This window comes from Tetrahymena thermophila, assembly GCF_000189635.1.
Source record: "Tetrahymena thermophila SB210 genomic scaffold scf_8254548, whole genome shotgun sequence".
Classification (NCBI taxonomy): domain Eukaryota; phylum Ciliophora; class Oligohymenophorea; order Hymenostomatida; family Tetrahymenidae; genus Tetrahymena; species Tetrahymena thermophila.
The window spans coordinates 162,405-177,095 of NW_002476319.1; the positions used below are offsets into that span (position 1 = coordinate 162,405).

Genomic DNA, 14,691 nt, shown 5'->3' on the forward strand with positions numbered 1-14,691 from the left:
AGTATACTTAGTCTACTATGTTTTAATATTTCACAAAGAACATCATCAATAAAACTTAATAAACATAAGTACTATTTTAAAAACCTTAAAATAGTGAATTGAAAAACTTATTCTGTATTAATAAAAACAAAATAATCTGCTAATAGTACTATTTAAAAAATTTAATATTTTCAACACAAAAAAAAATAAATAGATTGATATTTTTTCTTTTTATGCTGTAAGGAAAAAATCCAAACTGAATTTTTTTTAATCTATTTAAAATGTATTTAATTGATTTAATTTTTTACTATTAATAAGAAATTGTTTATTATTGAAGACTGAATGTTTCTAATAAAGACTAATAAATTTCAACAAAAAAAGGTTATAAATTTTTACATAATTTATGAAAATTATGTTTGTACTTAAATTATTTAAAACTTAATATGATTTACAGTTAATTTATTCATTTAATTTTTCTTGAAATATTTTTAAGATTATTTAAATGCAAGACATCACAAATAAGCAAGTATTTGATTCTATAAATTACCAATACATATACTATAATATTGTAAGATTATTTACTCCTCAAAGTTGTTGAAAAAAAAGATTCTAAATATTTGAAATTTCACTAACCCTTGGCATACTGAATGAATAAATAGAGTAAATAATATGATTTCATAAAATAAGCAATATGGTTATTAAAAGCAAAATTTTTAAATAAAAAAAATTGAAGAGCAGTTTTTAAAATTTTATGATAAATATTACAATTATAACTAGAATATTAATTGAATAAATTATTTTTTTATAATTTAAAAAAAGATATTTTGAGTTTAAATTTCTACATATTTTAAGAACTTTGGAGTTCTGATTGCTTTCTTGATTTTTTTTTTATTAATTTACTTTCTTACTTGTATATTTAAAGTAATAGTAATTTATTCGATTTTTGCAACAATAAATTATTGGATATACTTTTAAAAGAAACTACAACGATTACAAGAGATAAGTTAGTTACATTAATAAATACTCTGTTATACATTTTAATTTAAATTAATAATAGTGCATGCAGAGGATTAATGGTAAAAAAACATTCACACATTAAACTCTACTTATCTTATCTATACTTGCCATTTATTTATGTATGCTTTAAATTTTGAAGACATCTTCGCTTTTAGTTATCTTATAGAAGAAGATGTAAACATCTCTTGGATTTTTTATGTAGTCTTGGTTAAAATTTGAGACACCTCAGAAAGTTTGACCTTGAGGATGGAACTTTATGGGTAAGTTGTCCTTAGGATTGGTGTATCTTCTAATGAAATCTTAAAGAATAATTTCAGAATCCTTGAAGTCACAAGCCTTGTGGTTGTTGGCTTATCTGTGGACTCTAGCCAAAGTTTCCTTTAAGTCTTCGTACCACCAGACGTATCTCTTGACATCTTATTATTTTAAAAACATTTATTTTATTTACTTTCTTATTTAGAATCGTTTTTATTATTTAGCACAAATTTAATTGTAATATTTTAACTCTTTTTGTTCAACTTGCTTATTATTTAGACATAAAATCAAATATTATAACTATCAAATTGAATATATTTAATCTAAATGTGGCTAACTAATTCTTATTATCCTAATTTAACGATAGCTGCTTTTCCTTTGTTTTATTTGTATTTTTTATCTTTGTGCTTGTAAAAATTATTAGTTTATCTTATTTATTACCTTCGTGTTCTAAGAGATATTCGTTTTGCTTAACTAATTCTTGAGCTCTTGCTTGAATGTATTCATCGAAAAGGTTAACCTTAACGAGTTGAGATCTGTAGTCCCTAATAATTTTTATTTTAAATATTTTATTAGATAAAAATGAATTTGTTTTTCAAATAAGCTACATACCAGTAGATATTTCCGAAAATAGCCAAAGAAACAACAGGGAACAAATATCTCATGGTTCTCAATCTAATATTGGCAGTAAAGTTGTTGTAGTTGTAAGCATATAAGAACTAATTTTTAAATTTATTTTTATTATAAATTATATTTTTATAAATACTAAATTCTCAATTGCATTTATTTTGCTTGCTAAGCTATTTGTTTCTGTGAAAGATAAATTCTATTTAAATTGAATGAATATCTTTATATTTTGAATAACTTTCTCGAAAAGCGATATTGAGAGATATACAAATTTATTATATTTTATTTATTTAATATGCTCTGCTAATCGATTTATTTACTTGATTCACATTCTTAAAATTGTAAAAGCTGTTTATTGTTTTGAAATGCTAAATGCTTCAGGAAATTATGTCAACGCTTTATCTTTTTGTACTTTAATAAGAAGTTTAAAAGCCTATTATGTAAACTGATAGCTTAGAAAAAATGTAATGCATTTGAGAAATGAATCATCGAATATTAAGTTTTTATACTAAGTTGCCAGCTAAAGCAGATGATTTATAGAGGGCAGTAGCGTGGGTGATAGTAGGATATGTCATATCGTCATCCCATTCAGCTGTTTGGATTTAGAAAATTGAGTTAAGTATAAATCATTTTTTATATTTGTGAGGATTTTTGAAAGAATATCTTACGATCAGTGGGGTTGAGCATAAATAATTCAACGGGCATGGGAGGAGCGAGCTTGGTAGTGGTTTCAATAAGGTCGATCATCTTTTTGATAGATTTATATCTCTATAAACGAGCATCCCTATATATCAAAAAATTAATTTACTTAATAAGAATTATGCATTTAGGTATTCAAAGCTGCTTTAGTAAAATTTTGGATATCATTAAACTTGATGAATGTCAATAATGATTTGGTTTGGTAATTCAAAACTATCTTAAATACTTCCAACAAAGCAAACAAAATCTTATTTTAATCATATTTGGCTTTCTAAGTATTTTGATTATATATTCTATTTATTTATTGATTATTCTATAACTATTTTATTTGTATTCTTACAAATGTTCTCGTATATCCTAATAAACTCATTAAATCATAGAAGGTATAGATTTATTAATGCGAATAAAGGAGGTATGATTTGCTTTAAAATTCTTTCATCCACAAAAAAATGAGAGCTCTAACGAGCTTTTTTTTTGAAATCTCTAATGTAAGTTGTGTAAACAACAAAATGTTAAATTGTTGTCGCTTTGAAGTTGGATGCAGCTGCTTGTAATTTAATTTTGAAGTACTTGAAAGGAGGCAAGTTTTGATCTCTAAGACCTAAAAGGGTGATAGCTGTGAAATAGTTATCCATTCGATATATCTATATATGCTTGCTTTTTTTATTTTTCCCTTAATTTTTCTTTTGATTTTTTATTATTTATTTTATTTTTTTCCCTTTTTTTCTTATTTTGATATAAATTTCCTTTTTTCCTTTTATCTTTCTTTCTTTCTTATTTATTTATTTAAAGTCTTATTCCTTAAATTAAATCCAACATATAAAGAGACAAACAAACACTTGACATATCTATTGAATATTTCTAACTTTTATTGTTTTCAAATCTTAATTCACCATTCTCGCTCACCATTTCTTTTATTTTAAATCAATACATTTAATATCCATCTTCAAATAATTTTATAATCTAATACAAATTTCAGAATCCTTAAATACTTTATTAACTTTTTTAACTTTAAATATGCATACAATAACCAAAATTGGCAAATCTTTTTTGTTATGTGGTTTCATTAATTTTAATTAATGGGAATAATTTTAATTTATTTTGAAATAGTTTTTGATTAATTAAATTTTTATATTTGAAATAAAAATTTCATTTTGATTTTTGATAAAAATAAATAAGTTTTTTCAAAGTAATTGTTTTGTGAATATTTAAAAAACTTTAATATTTTAGTCACCTTCACATATATACAAATCCTTTTCGATATTTATTTATTTATGTAATATAATATTATTTAAAATATATATATATTTAAATAAAATATTTGAATAAATCAATCTTTAAATTATCTTTTAAACTAAATTTTTTTGTTGTTGTCTTTTTCTTCACTTTTCTTTATTATCATCTGATTCTTCATCATCACTCTTTACACTCTTTATTTGTTAGTCGTTTAAGTATGATTTAGATTTCATCTTTTGCAATTCTATTTATTATCCTGAATTTATTTTATTTTCACTACCTTGCACAACTACTTCTAAATTATTAAAAGTATGTCTACCTGCAAATCTACTTAAGTGGGGAGCTTAAAAACTGTTTCTCTTATTATGAGATCCAGAAACAGCTACAGGACTAAATATGTTAAGAGTATGAGGTGTTTACTAATTAATGCCAACATTGTAGTCCATATGACTAATCATAAACCTAATTTCTTCACAGTCTTCAGCAAAGTGCAAAAATGTACACTTCTTTTCTGTGAAAACTGAAAAAGCTTATCCTGGCATTAAAACACAAAATGCCTATTTTTTTAAGATTAAAAATAAATGATATTTTCATAACTAATAAATATTTTATTTACCTTATAAATTCTACCATCAATCAAATCTGATTTTTTTACCTCGTCATTATTTACTTTAGATTATGTCATCATCACATCTGTTAAATCCTTTCTCGAAACTTGTCCTTTCAAAAGAATACCACCACTTTCACACTAGATAGTCTTCCCTTTGCTATTTTTTTAAGCCATCAATTAAGCATAACTAGAAAAATTTAATTTATTAAAAATGTTTACTTATATTTAGCAAATTTCAACTTTGGTTGAAGTTTAATAAAACTGTTTCTATCTAAACTTCCTAAAGGTTTAAGTTCATTATAGAAAAGCTAACTCAATGCTCTCAGACTCTACATCCAAACATATTCCTTTATTTCTAAATTAACTTTGATAACTTTCTAAATTGAGCTTAAAGGGAAAGCAAGAACGTATACAACTGCATTAGCCATGCAGGAAGTCAAGTATCTCAAACTTGGTACAATCAAGTGGTGAGGAGAAATTAAACTGCCAACTTCCTTTTATTCTTGATATCTAAAAAGACATAACATTTACTGAATAAATAATTATAAATTTACGTGCAAAAGCTCTAAGATGTTGTTTCTGTAGCACTACCTCTAGTGATAACAAAAAAGTATTTAGCTTTCTCACCTTCTTTGATGATGTACATATCTTTTTCAAAAATCATCTCAACAGATTCTTTGATGATGTATGGAAGTAAATCTTTGTGGATGAGTTTAAAGAATGGAACCTTTATTTTTTATTTTGTTTTAAAAAATTTTACTATAAATAAAAATATTACATTTTCTAAGAAATTTTTGATTGGAGGAGCTTTCCAAGAAGGTTTGATGTTGTCTAAAGCAACTACTCTATCATCGATTTATTACATTAATATATCTCTTTCTTTTTCATCTATCTTACCTAACAAAATACCCTTCTTTATTATTTTCTTTTAGCACTCTAATAAACTGTAGGTTGCCTTCTTAGTTTGGATTTGTTTAGTAATTTCTGGGAAACTTACATTTAAATCATTTTTGATATACTCTTCGCCACTCATTCTATTATCTTAGCTTTCTCTGATAATAATTTCTAAAACCTATTTTTAATATTAATTTGTAAAAAATACAATTCTTTTTTATGCTCTTGTAAATGTATTTATTTACTTAGGGAATGAAAGGGAATTGATCTATGCAAAGTTGCTCAGCTTGTTCATGAGCTTCAATATAAGCAGCAATGACATCATAAATATTAGAGATATGGTTAAAGAGGAGGTTACCAGCATAAGATCCAACAATAGGCCATCCTTTTAATTAAAAGAGCACTTTGATGTAAATAGGATTGTAAAAGTAATTGGAAAGAAATTCCCATGAGTTCATTCTTTCTTATTCAGTATCCAGATCCCAATTTACTGAATCAATCAACAATAATAAAGCATTACTGCTGCACTGATTTCTTTCATAAATATCCCTTTATTCAAAATTATTTAAAGTTAGAAATAAAAAAAATAAATTTTTTTGAAATTTTTGTACCAATAATTTCCTTTGAGAGCCATCAAAAATCTATTTCTACATTCAACTATCATATTTTCATCAAGATTGTGATTTGTTGAATCTGAGTCAAATGATTACTACTCTTAAAATTCATTAGAGTTTTTAAGTTCATCTATCTTAGCATCAATTACATTTTTATTTCTTATATTTCTTGTATACTCTTCAATTTCTTCTCTTTTAGTTAGATCTGACTCTAATCTTGTAATTCTTTGCTCCAAATCTGCTAATCCTACATATTCTTTAACACTATCCCAATTGACCATCTTTAGATAGTTATTAGATTTCAAATAATTAATCTTTTTTTCAGTATCTTCCTTCAAATCTTGTAAAATATTTAAAAAGACTCTTTCTCTAACTGTGCTTGTAACGCATAATCCTAAACTCTTAATCAAAGGACCTAAAAATATCATAAAATTTGTAATAAATACTTTATTTAAAATTAAACAAATTACCAGTAGTTGTTCCATTGATAATTAATGTTAAAATTGCATTTCCAGCCATATCGAATAAAATAATATCTCTTAATTTTTGAGAGTAAGAGTCATCATTAGCAACAATCATTGCAAAAGAAATACCTAAATAAAATTTAAAATATTATTTTTATTTAACTTACTTATAAAATTACCAATAGCTCCTCTAAGACCACCGTAAGCAAGGACATAAACTTCCTTCCAAGTAAGACCATAACCCCATTTTCTCAACCAAGACATAAAGCAAGCAATACTACCAAAGCGACTCAAGATCATACAAACGTAAAGACCAAAAAGTTTAAAATAATCACTAGTTTAAATTGAAGAAGAAACATTATCGCTTCCTGACATAGTGTCGTAATCCCCATTAGATGTTAAAACTTTAACACCAACTAATACACCAGCTAATATAAAAATAATTGATTCACCAGCATAAGTTACGTACTTCCAGAAAATATAAACAGTTCTCTTTTCTTCACTTGAAATTTTAGTTTTACCAAATATAGAGAGATAAATACCAAGAGAAACTAGAGCCATAATTCCTGAGACTTTTATTCCAATATCTACATTTTCTGCTACATAGTAAGTTAGATAGCAAACAATGAAGGTTATATTGACTGTCAATATCGGATCATTATGTATTCTACGCATCCAAAACTAGGCTATCATGCCAAAAACAATACCGAGAAGTGTACCACCAACAGTGAGAGAAAGCAAAAGTTTGATCACTTCAAACAAATCAAAATATTACTAATTTAATTCATATAAATATTAAATATTCTCATCATATTTTATTTATTTAAAATTAATAGCTTTTTAAATGTAGACTAAAATTACTATTTGGGTACTCTAATTACTTTTTTTTTTGAGTAATAAAATATATAAGCTAAGGTTTTATTTTAAAATAATATAAAAATTAAGCTATAAACTATAATTATCTGTCTATCTTAGCTAATGTTTATATATAAAAGATTTAATTTAATACCTGATTTTATGTATTCTAATCAACTTTTTTTGCGAATTCACTTGATATTTGGAAAAGAACCATACAGGTACCATCGTTAAGTAATGATTCTCCTTCAATCAGCGAATTAAATTTTTTAGGAGCGCCTACTTCTTTTAAAAGAGCTAGGACGGCTACTGTATCTGTACATGAGAGAATAGAACCGAACATAAATGCACCACTCCAAGTGTAATAAGAGTCATCATATCTCAAAATAACTTTGATACTTATGAGTAAAAATATGGCTGAAAATAGTACACATGGGAAGGCAAGTAAAAATATCTGGCCAGATTACTTTTTAAAAGTATGCCAATCACTATTAAAACCACTTTCGAAAATAAGCACAGGGAGGAATATAATTAATATACCATGAGGGTTGATTAAACTTATCTTGCTTATTGTTATTCCTAGTATTCCCATGCTTTCAGAAAACTTTCCTAAAAAAATTCCAATAACAAAAAGCATTGGAGTGTAAGGAATGCTAGTTTTTTTATTAATTTCCCTAACAAAACCTGCAATCATAAGTCCTCCAAAAAGGAAAAACACTACAAGCGATTCTGTACTAATTTTTGAATCATCTATGGCTTATGCTGCCATTGTACTAAAATAATTAGGCTAATATGTAGCAGCTGAAGTGTCAGTGCTATTGTTCATACTTTCTACTTAATACTTACTTATATTTATTGATAAATTATAAACAGATATTTTTTATTCAAACTAATTTTATTATGCTTATCTTTGCTTTAGTTTTTTGATACAATTTAATCAATAATTATTTTTATTGAATAGAATTCAATTTTTCTAATAAATAAATTCATATTAAAAAATACCCTTTCAATTTTTTTCTAGTGTTTTTACGATTTAGTTAAATTAACACAAAATTTTTATTAATGAATCTCTTTATTGAATCAATATTTTTTAAATTTCGATATTTATTCTAAGCTCATTATTTAATAATTGGATGAATTCATACAAATAAATACTCAAAATAATAATCCTCCTTTGATAAAAATATGATATTATTTTTGATCATTGATTATTCTTAGAAAATTACATTATCTTTCTTAATATTCTTTAATCTGTCACTCATCTTAGAATCACTGAGAAAAATTATGAATTATTTTTGTTCTTTTTCATTTCTTTAAACTTATAAAATGAGATAGATGTTTCATTAGTATTTATTTTATTACAACTTTGTTATAATCATATTTTTATCCATCCCTTTTTATTCTTAAATAATAAATATTATCTTATAATTAAATAAATCTTTCTAAATTATCATTCTGAGAGCATAGCTGGTGTTTTTTTAGTCAAATATACATTTTTTTTCATTACTTTTAAATCAATTAATAATGGCCGAAGAAGCTCAAAAATCAATTTAAGAATAATATAAAGATATCATAGAAAAATACGATATTTGTATGGATGCACCTCCAACTTCAGAAATTTTACCTTCCCATAAATTCATCATAATTAGACATGGATTTAGTTAACACAATCTTTCTGAAAAAGAAACATTATATGACAAACCTTTGAAAGGAAAATCAGATCCTCGCTACAAACAATTGCATATGGATCCAATATACACTGATAACCCACTTCATCCTGTAGGTAAATAATTCTAAGTCATAAAAACATTTAACTAAAAATTATTGGGAATTTATGAAACTCAAATTTTTAAAAAGGAATATAATAATGCCTCAATCACCAGAAGTATATCAATGAAATAGATTTTGAAATAGTATTTGTATCTCCTCTATAAAGAGCTCTTTAGACTTGCATTTATCTATTTGCAACACATCCAAATAGATAAAATATCAAGTAAAAATCAATCTTTTTTTTGATCTTTCTATTTCAAATTTTGATATAAAATATATTTTTAAGCTTATAGCTTAAATCTTACACTAAATATATAACCAAATTATTAAAATAAAGATTTGTGTTGATGCCTGAATTGTATGAATGTCTTTGCTCAAGTGGATGTTTTGGTCCCAATACGCTTACAAGCTTAAGGGAGAGCATAAATAAACTTGCAGATTAATACAATATTAAATTAGACTTCAGCTAAGTAGAATAAGTAAGCATTATTATAAAAAAGAATAATTTTTGAATTTTCGTTTTTAAAGTTAGGAAGATACTGGCAAGTAAAAGTATTGGCAGACGAAAATCTGTCTAAAAATTTATTGGAATAGATTAACTTAGATAGTACTAATGATGAATCAGCATATTAAAAAGTAGTTTATGAAGCGATGGAAAAAACCTCATCATTTTTTTTAGAAACTTGGAAAATGTTATTTTACAGAAGCAGAAAGGTTATTTAAAAATTGTAAGAATGTGAAAAAACTGCTTCCAAAGACACTAATAAGAAAATTGGATTAGTTTCTCATGGTTTCTTGATAAAATGTCTCACTGCTAGTAAAATAGAAGAAAATGGAAGAATAGAAGAAGGTATAATTATGAACAATTGTTAACTACTCCCATATAATTTTGAAGAGTAGCAAAAAGAGTAGATTAAAAATAAAGTAAATTTATGAAAATTTTATTTTTAATAATTTAAAAATAATCATGCGTTTTGCTAAATAATATTTTGCTATTAAAACAAGTTATTATATTTGTAATCTAAACGTTAAAAAATTACACTATTAGTTTTACATTTTAGCTGATTAAAAATTTTATATAGGGTTATCATGCATTAAATACATTTATTATTTTTGATCTATTATTACTTTTAAATATTTTAAAAAATATAATTCAATTAATGATTTAAGTTAATACTTTTGAATTTCACTTTTAAAGCAACAAACTATATTAAAATTTGTTTTGATTTGAGGAGTTTAATATTTAAAAAAAATATTTTTATTTTAAATATATTAATCGTAAATATTTAAAATTAGTCAATTAAATTTATAGTATTTTAAGATAGAAAAGATAATTTTAAGATAAAAACTAAATTTAATTAGAATTAGTTTATTTTAGAAATATTAAATAAGAAAATTATAATTCTACTTTGTTTCTATTTTTTTTGATGTAAGCTAATGGCTCATTATTATATAAAATTTAAATTTTAAAACCTGTTTTGTTTACAATTTTTTCAATTAAATATAAAAATTATTAATTTTTTGATTTTTGGTTAATACTTTTGAATTTAATTTTTAAAATAATAAAATATATTAAAATTTATTTGATTAGAGGAATTTAACATTTAAAAAATATTTATATTTTATATAAATTAATCATAAATATTTAAAATTAGTTACTTAAGTTTATAGTATATTATGATAAAAATGATAATTTTAAGATTCAAACTAAATTATAATTGGAATTAATTTATTTTAGAAATATAAAATAAGAAAATTATAATTCAACTTCATTTCTATTTTTTATATGTAAGCTGATGGCTCATTAATATATTTAATTTCAAATATTTAGTTTACAATTTTTTCAATTAATTTTAGTCAATACCAAAGTTATGATTTTATTTATTAATTTTTATCATTTGAATATTTTTTAGTTTACTAAATTTTAAAGGTTTTATGGCAAACAGATTTTAAATGAGGCAATACTATTTACAAAAAAGATAAAGATTTTTTTTATGATACAAAAGTTTTTTAATAAATTTTATGTAATCTAAAGTTAGTTAAAAGTTTTGAAATTCGAAGCTTAATAACTTAAAATTAATAGAACTATAATTATTATATCATATTTATTTAATATCAAACTTTTTACACATTTTTATTTATTTAAGTTCTCAATAAAAATTATGCTTAGTTCAATCTTTTGATTTAATTTTACTATAAGTTTTGTTAGATATCATTATTAATTAAACCTTTTTAGTGATTTAAAGTATAATCTTACTCTTTTATAATGGATATATTGGGTTTTTTTATTTATAAAAATTAGTTATTTAGTTACTGGATTAATAAATTAATTAGTGGTAAATTTGAAATTGGATTTTCTTTATTTATAGTTTGGATTTATTAATGTTAAATCTATTTATTTTTTAAATATTTTAAAGTAATTATCAAATTTCTTTTTCATTTTGATTTTTTTACTCCTTTCAGTTTATTCATTTATTTAAAAAAACTACTATGATTGTAATATCATCAATAACTTCATCTTCTCTCTTCCAAGCTAATGTGGCTTCTTTTACCAATTTTTCACATGCTCCTTCAGGATCATTTTTGTAGTAGAATGGAGTTATCATACTAACAACCTCTTCGTTGCTTAAAAACTCCCAAATACCATCACTTGCAACTACAAGGAATTTATCATTAGGAGAAATATCATAATGCAAAATTTCAGGTTCAGGAATAACTCCGACTTGGCTTGCAACATAATCACCAAATGAACGAGCCATAGCAAGACCTGGAATATTTTCTGTTCTCATCCACACACGAGCGGGTCCAACTGGTTTGCCTTCCATATCTTTAAATGGTTCAACTCTTCCTCCTGAAGAAAGAATTCTGTTGTATTCAGAAGGGAGGTCAGGTTTATGGTCAATTGAAAGAGGTTAATTAGTCCATTAATTTGTGATTGGATCTTATCTTGCTATAACAGCTCTAGAGTCTCCAATATTGGCACACCAATATCTTTCAGCAGTAACATAAACTCCTACACATGTTGATCCACTGAATGTTATATCTATTCCGCTATCCAGTAACCCTGCAGCTGTTTTTAAATACCCTGAAGTCAATGCTTAGGTAATAGCAGAAACATTTTCAATAGGGTTCTGGTTAGATTCTAATTGGTAAAATTCTTCCTTGCAGAATTATTTCATAAAGAATTCTATATTTGGTCCAAGAACTTTTTTAACATATTGAGATGCATGGTGTCCGTTTATACCATGGCCATCGCAGACACTAAAGAAATATTTTGATTTTTACTTGCAAAAATTGTTAGTAATAATATAGCTGTCCTGATTAGTTTTAACAGGCTTACCAGGAAGAGCACCAGGCTTTGAGCGGACAGCATAGCTGCTTATGAAATTTTTAGGGGTAATTTGAGGATTTTATTTAATTTAGCTGACTTCTAAAGTCTGATTGCCATTTAATTAATTTTAATTAGGGAGATGAGAAGAATTTTTGCGAATAGGCTGTGAAGATTACTTTGAGTCGTTAAAAGTACTATTAGCAGCTTTCTTACTGCTTCTTCTTTATGCATCAATAGATTATGATTAAGGTTTTGCTTATTAAGTCATGTTTGTATTTGTTTTTCCGAATGGGTTAGCATATTTTCCCAAAAAATCTACTGGATTTTAGTTGGATTTGCTACTTTTAGGCATTTGTTAAAAGGAGTCATTTTTATCTTTAGAGCTAGATCTAGCACGACGAGACGATTAGCGGGATTCTGATTGATTTTAAAGTTAATTTTTAGAAACAGTTTGTTGATATCCACTGTATCCATTAACTAGGGCGTTGTTACCATTTCCACTAATAACTTTATTTTAATTTGACTGAGATTGATTACTGTTTAAAAATATATTGGGAGTACTCTAGTTTTACTTGATACCTCCTGCAATTAGTCTATTCTATCCTTATTACAAATTAATTACTTATGTAGGATTGCGACTATGTTATAATCTATTAATATTTCCTGTCTATTTTGAAGACTCTAAGTTTTCGTCATATAAGTTGCTGTCATCTTGTTAGTAGTTATTTGGTGTGTTGTCGTTAGTTGAAGCTTAGTTATTATTACGCAATCCAGTAGGGGAAATTATGTTCAAATTCTTAATTTAGAGGTTTATGTTGATTTTAGGTCCTTAAGAGAATAAGCCGCTATTTTATAGAGTGTTATTATTTTATTATTTAACATTTTTGTTAGATACAAGAGAATTGAGTAAGTTGCTGGAATCATTATCTTTAAATAGATCATTTTAGAGTTTAGATTTTAGTTGATCCTTTGATTATCCCTTGTTAATTGAATTGTTAACATGTAAATTGTTCTATTATCCCAAAGGAATTTGAAGCATTGGCTGCATTTATTACTATTGCTATTAGATTAGAGATTCTAATTTAGGAAGTTTTTCATTAGACTCCATTCTGTTTTAAATAGTTGTATATCCTTTTACTCCATCTATCATTTTATTAAAATATAATTTTAATATATTTTTAAATTCATAATCTAATCTCCTTTGATAAATTTAGGTGTTTGTTAGATAAAATATAAAGAAATAGGAAAGAAATAAAAAAGGCAAAATGGTTCAACAAATTCAACTAAAAAAATTAATTTTATAAATTTACTTTTGTTTTAACTGTTTAATGAGGTGTAGCGATTTTGATTAATGGTAGAGGGTTTGTAAATATTTTTTGCAGAGAGGGACTTTAAATTGTTATATTCTTAAGTATAATCTTGTTGCTACTGCTATTGTTTATTGATAGATTTGTTAAGAACAGAGTTAGAGCCATTTTAAGAAAGGACAATCTAGGACTTAGTGAGGTTTTAATCGGAAGCATACTAGTTAAAGTTTCCTAGCTAGTTATTTTTTGTTGATTTAACCACTAATTGACTATTAGCTAAACTAGTGCTTTGAGTACGCTTATGACTACTGCCTGGAGTATTTGCATTTTTAGTTAAAGGAGTTTAATTATTGAGTATATTTTATAAGCTACTTAAAATGGAATCTTAAGGGTTTTTAGTAGATGATGAAGTACCTCTATTATCACCGATTTTATTTTTTGTGGATATATTTTATGCAATTCCATTACCATTTTATTCCTGCTTTCTTAAAATACCTGAACTTTTTGAGCGCCTCATTTGAGAGTTATCATCGTTCAAAGCAAAGTTGTCAATAAATAAATGATTCATGGCTTTTTTATTTGTGTCAGCTTATCTATTGCTTTGGTATTGATTAATCGTTCCTGGAGAAGGTACACGCTTACTACCATTATTTCCTAAATGCTACTATAGCGGAAACGCCTTAATTGGATGATTATTCATTTGTTAAGAACTATTAATGAAAGCTATTTCTTTATATTTATTTTTTTGCTATTTTTCAATATTTAAAAGCTCAGAAAACTAATGCAATCAATCTTTAATTTGTTGGAGTTGCTGCTAATTTAAGTTTTTTTTTTAATTTAATTCTAATGTTTAGTGGTTGTTAGATAGAGCTTAATTTATTTAATTTTCGTATAGGAAGAAATTTTAGAAATATTAAATATTGATTGATTGCTGTGATTTGTAAGCTATTGTTAGAGTGAGTATACTGAAATATTCTAAACAAAGTATTAACTTTAATGTTTTTTTATATGAAAAACTCTTTTATTTGTATTG

The 14,691-nt window shown here is 24.9% G+C and overlaps 4 protein-coding genes across 4 annotated transcripts; 1 reads left to right on the forward strand and 3 right to left on the reverse strand. All coding sequences in view use genetic code 6, as the record gives it.

Moving 5' to 3' along the window:
* Positions 1-1,221: 1,221 nt before the first annotated feature.
* On the reverse strand, positions 1,222-3,212 carry TTHERM_00316290 (hypothetical protein; the record flags this gene model as incomplete). Its single annotated transcript, XM_001021321.3, has 6 exons — positions 1,222-1,412; positions 1,693-1,796; positions 1,864-1,970; positions 2,388-2,470; positions 2,547-2,662; positions 3,148-3,212. The coding sequence occupies 6 exons, from the start codon at positions 3,210-3,212 to the stop codon at positions 1,222-1,224; spliced, it is 666 nt and encodes a 221-aa protein (XP_001021321.3).
* A 747-nt stretch (positions 3,213-3,959) lies between these two features.
* On the reverse strand, positions 3,960-8,076 carry TTHERM_00316310 (sodium/hydrogen exchanger family protein; the record flags this gene model as incomplete). The annotated part of the gene is made up of 10 exons (XM_001021323.3): positions 3,960-4,370; positions 4,430-4,580; positions 4,643-4,933; positions 4,978-5,150; positions 5,202-5,495; positions 5,563-5,866; positions 5,929-6,346; positions 6,402-6,524; positions 6,575-7,169; positions 7,405-8,076. 10 exons carry the CDS (start codon positions 8,074-8,076, stop codon positions 3,960-3,962), a joined length of 3,432 nt encoding a protein of 1,143 aa, XP_001021323.3.
* A 698-nt stretch (positions 8,077-8,774) lies between these two features.
* Positions 8,775-9,956, forward strand: TTHERM_00316320 (histidine phosphatase family (branch protein 1); the record flags this gene model as incomplete). The annotated part of the gene is made up of 4 exons (XM_001021324.3): positions 8,775-9,033; positions 9,108-9,243; positions 9,358-9,499; positions 9,549-9,956. The coding sequence occupies 4 exons, from the start codon at positions 8,775-8,777 to the stop codon at positions 9,954-9,956; spliced, it is 945 nt and encodes a 314-aa protein (XP_001021324.2).
* Positions 9,957-11,488: 1,532 nt separating this feature from the next.
* Positions 11,489-14,358, reverse strand: TTHERM_00316330 (protein phosphatase 2C containing protein; the record flags this gene model as incomplete). Its single annotated transcript, XM_001021325.3, has 2 exons — positions 11,489-13,494; positions 13,662-14,358. The coding sequence occupies 2 exons, from the start codon at positions 14,356-14,358 to the stop codon at positions 11,489-11,491; spliced, it is 2,703 nt and encodes a 900-aa protein (XP_001021325.1).
* Positions 14,359-14,691: the final 333 nt, after the last annotated feature.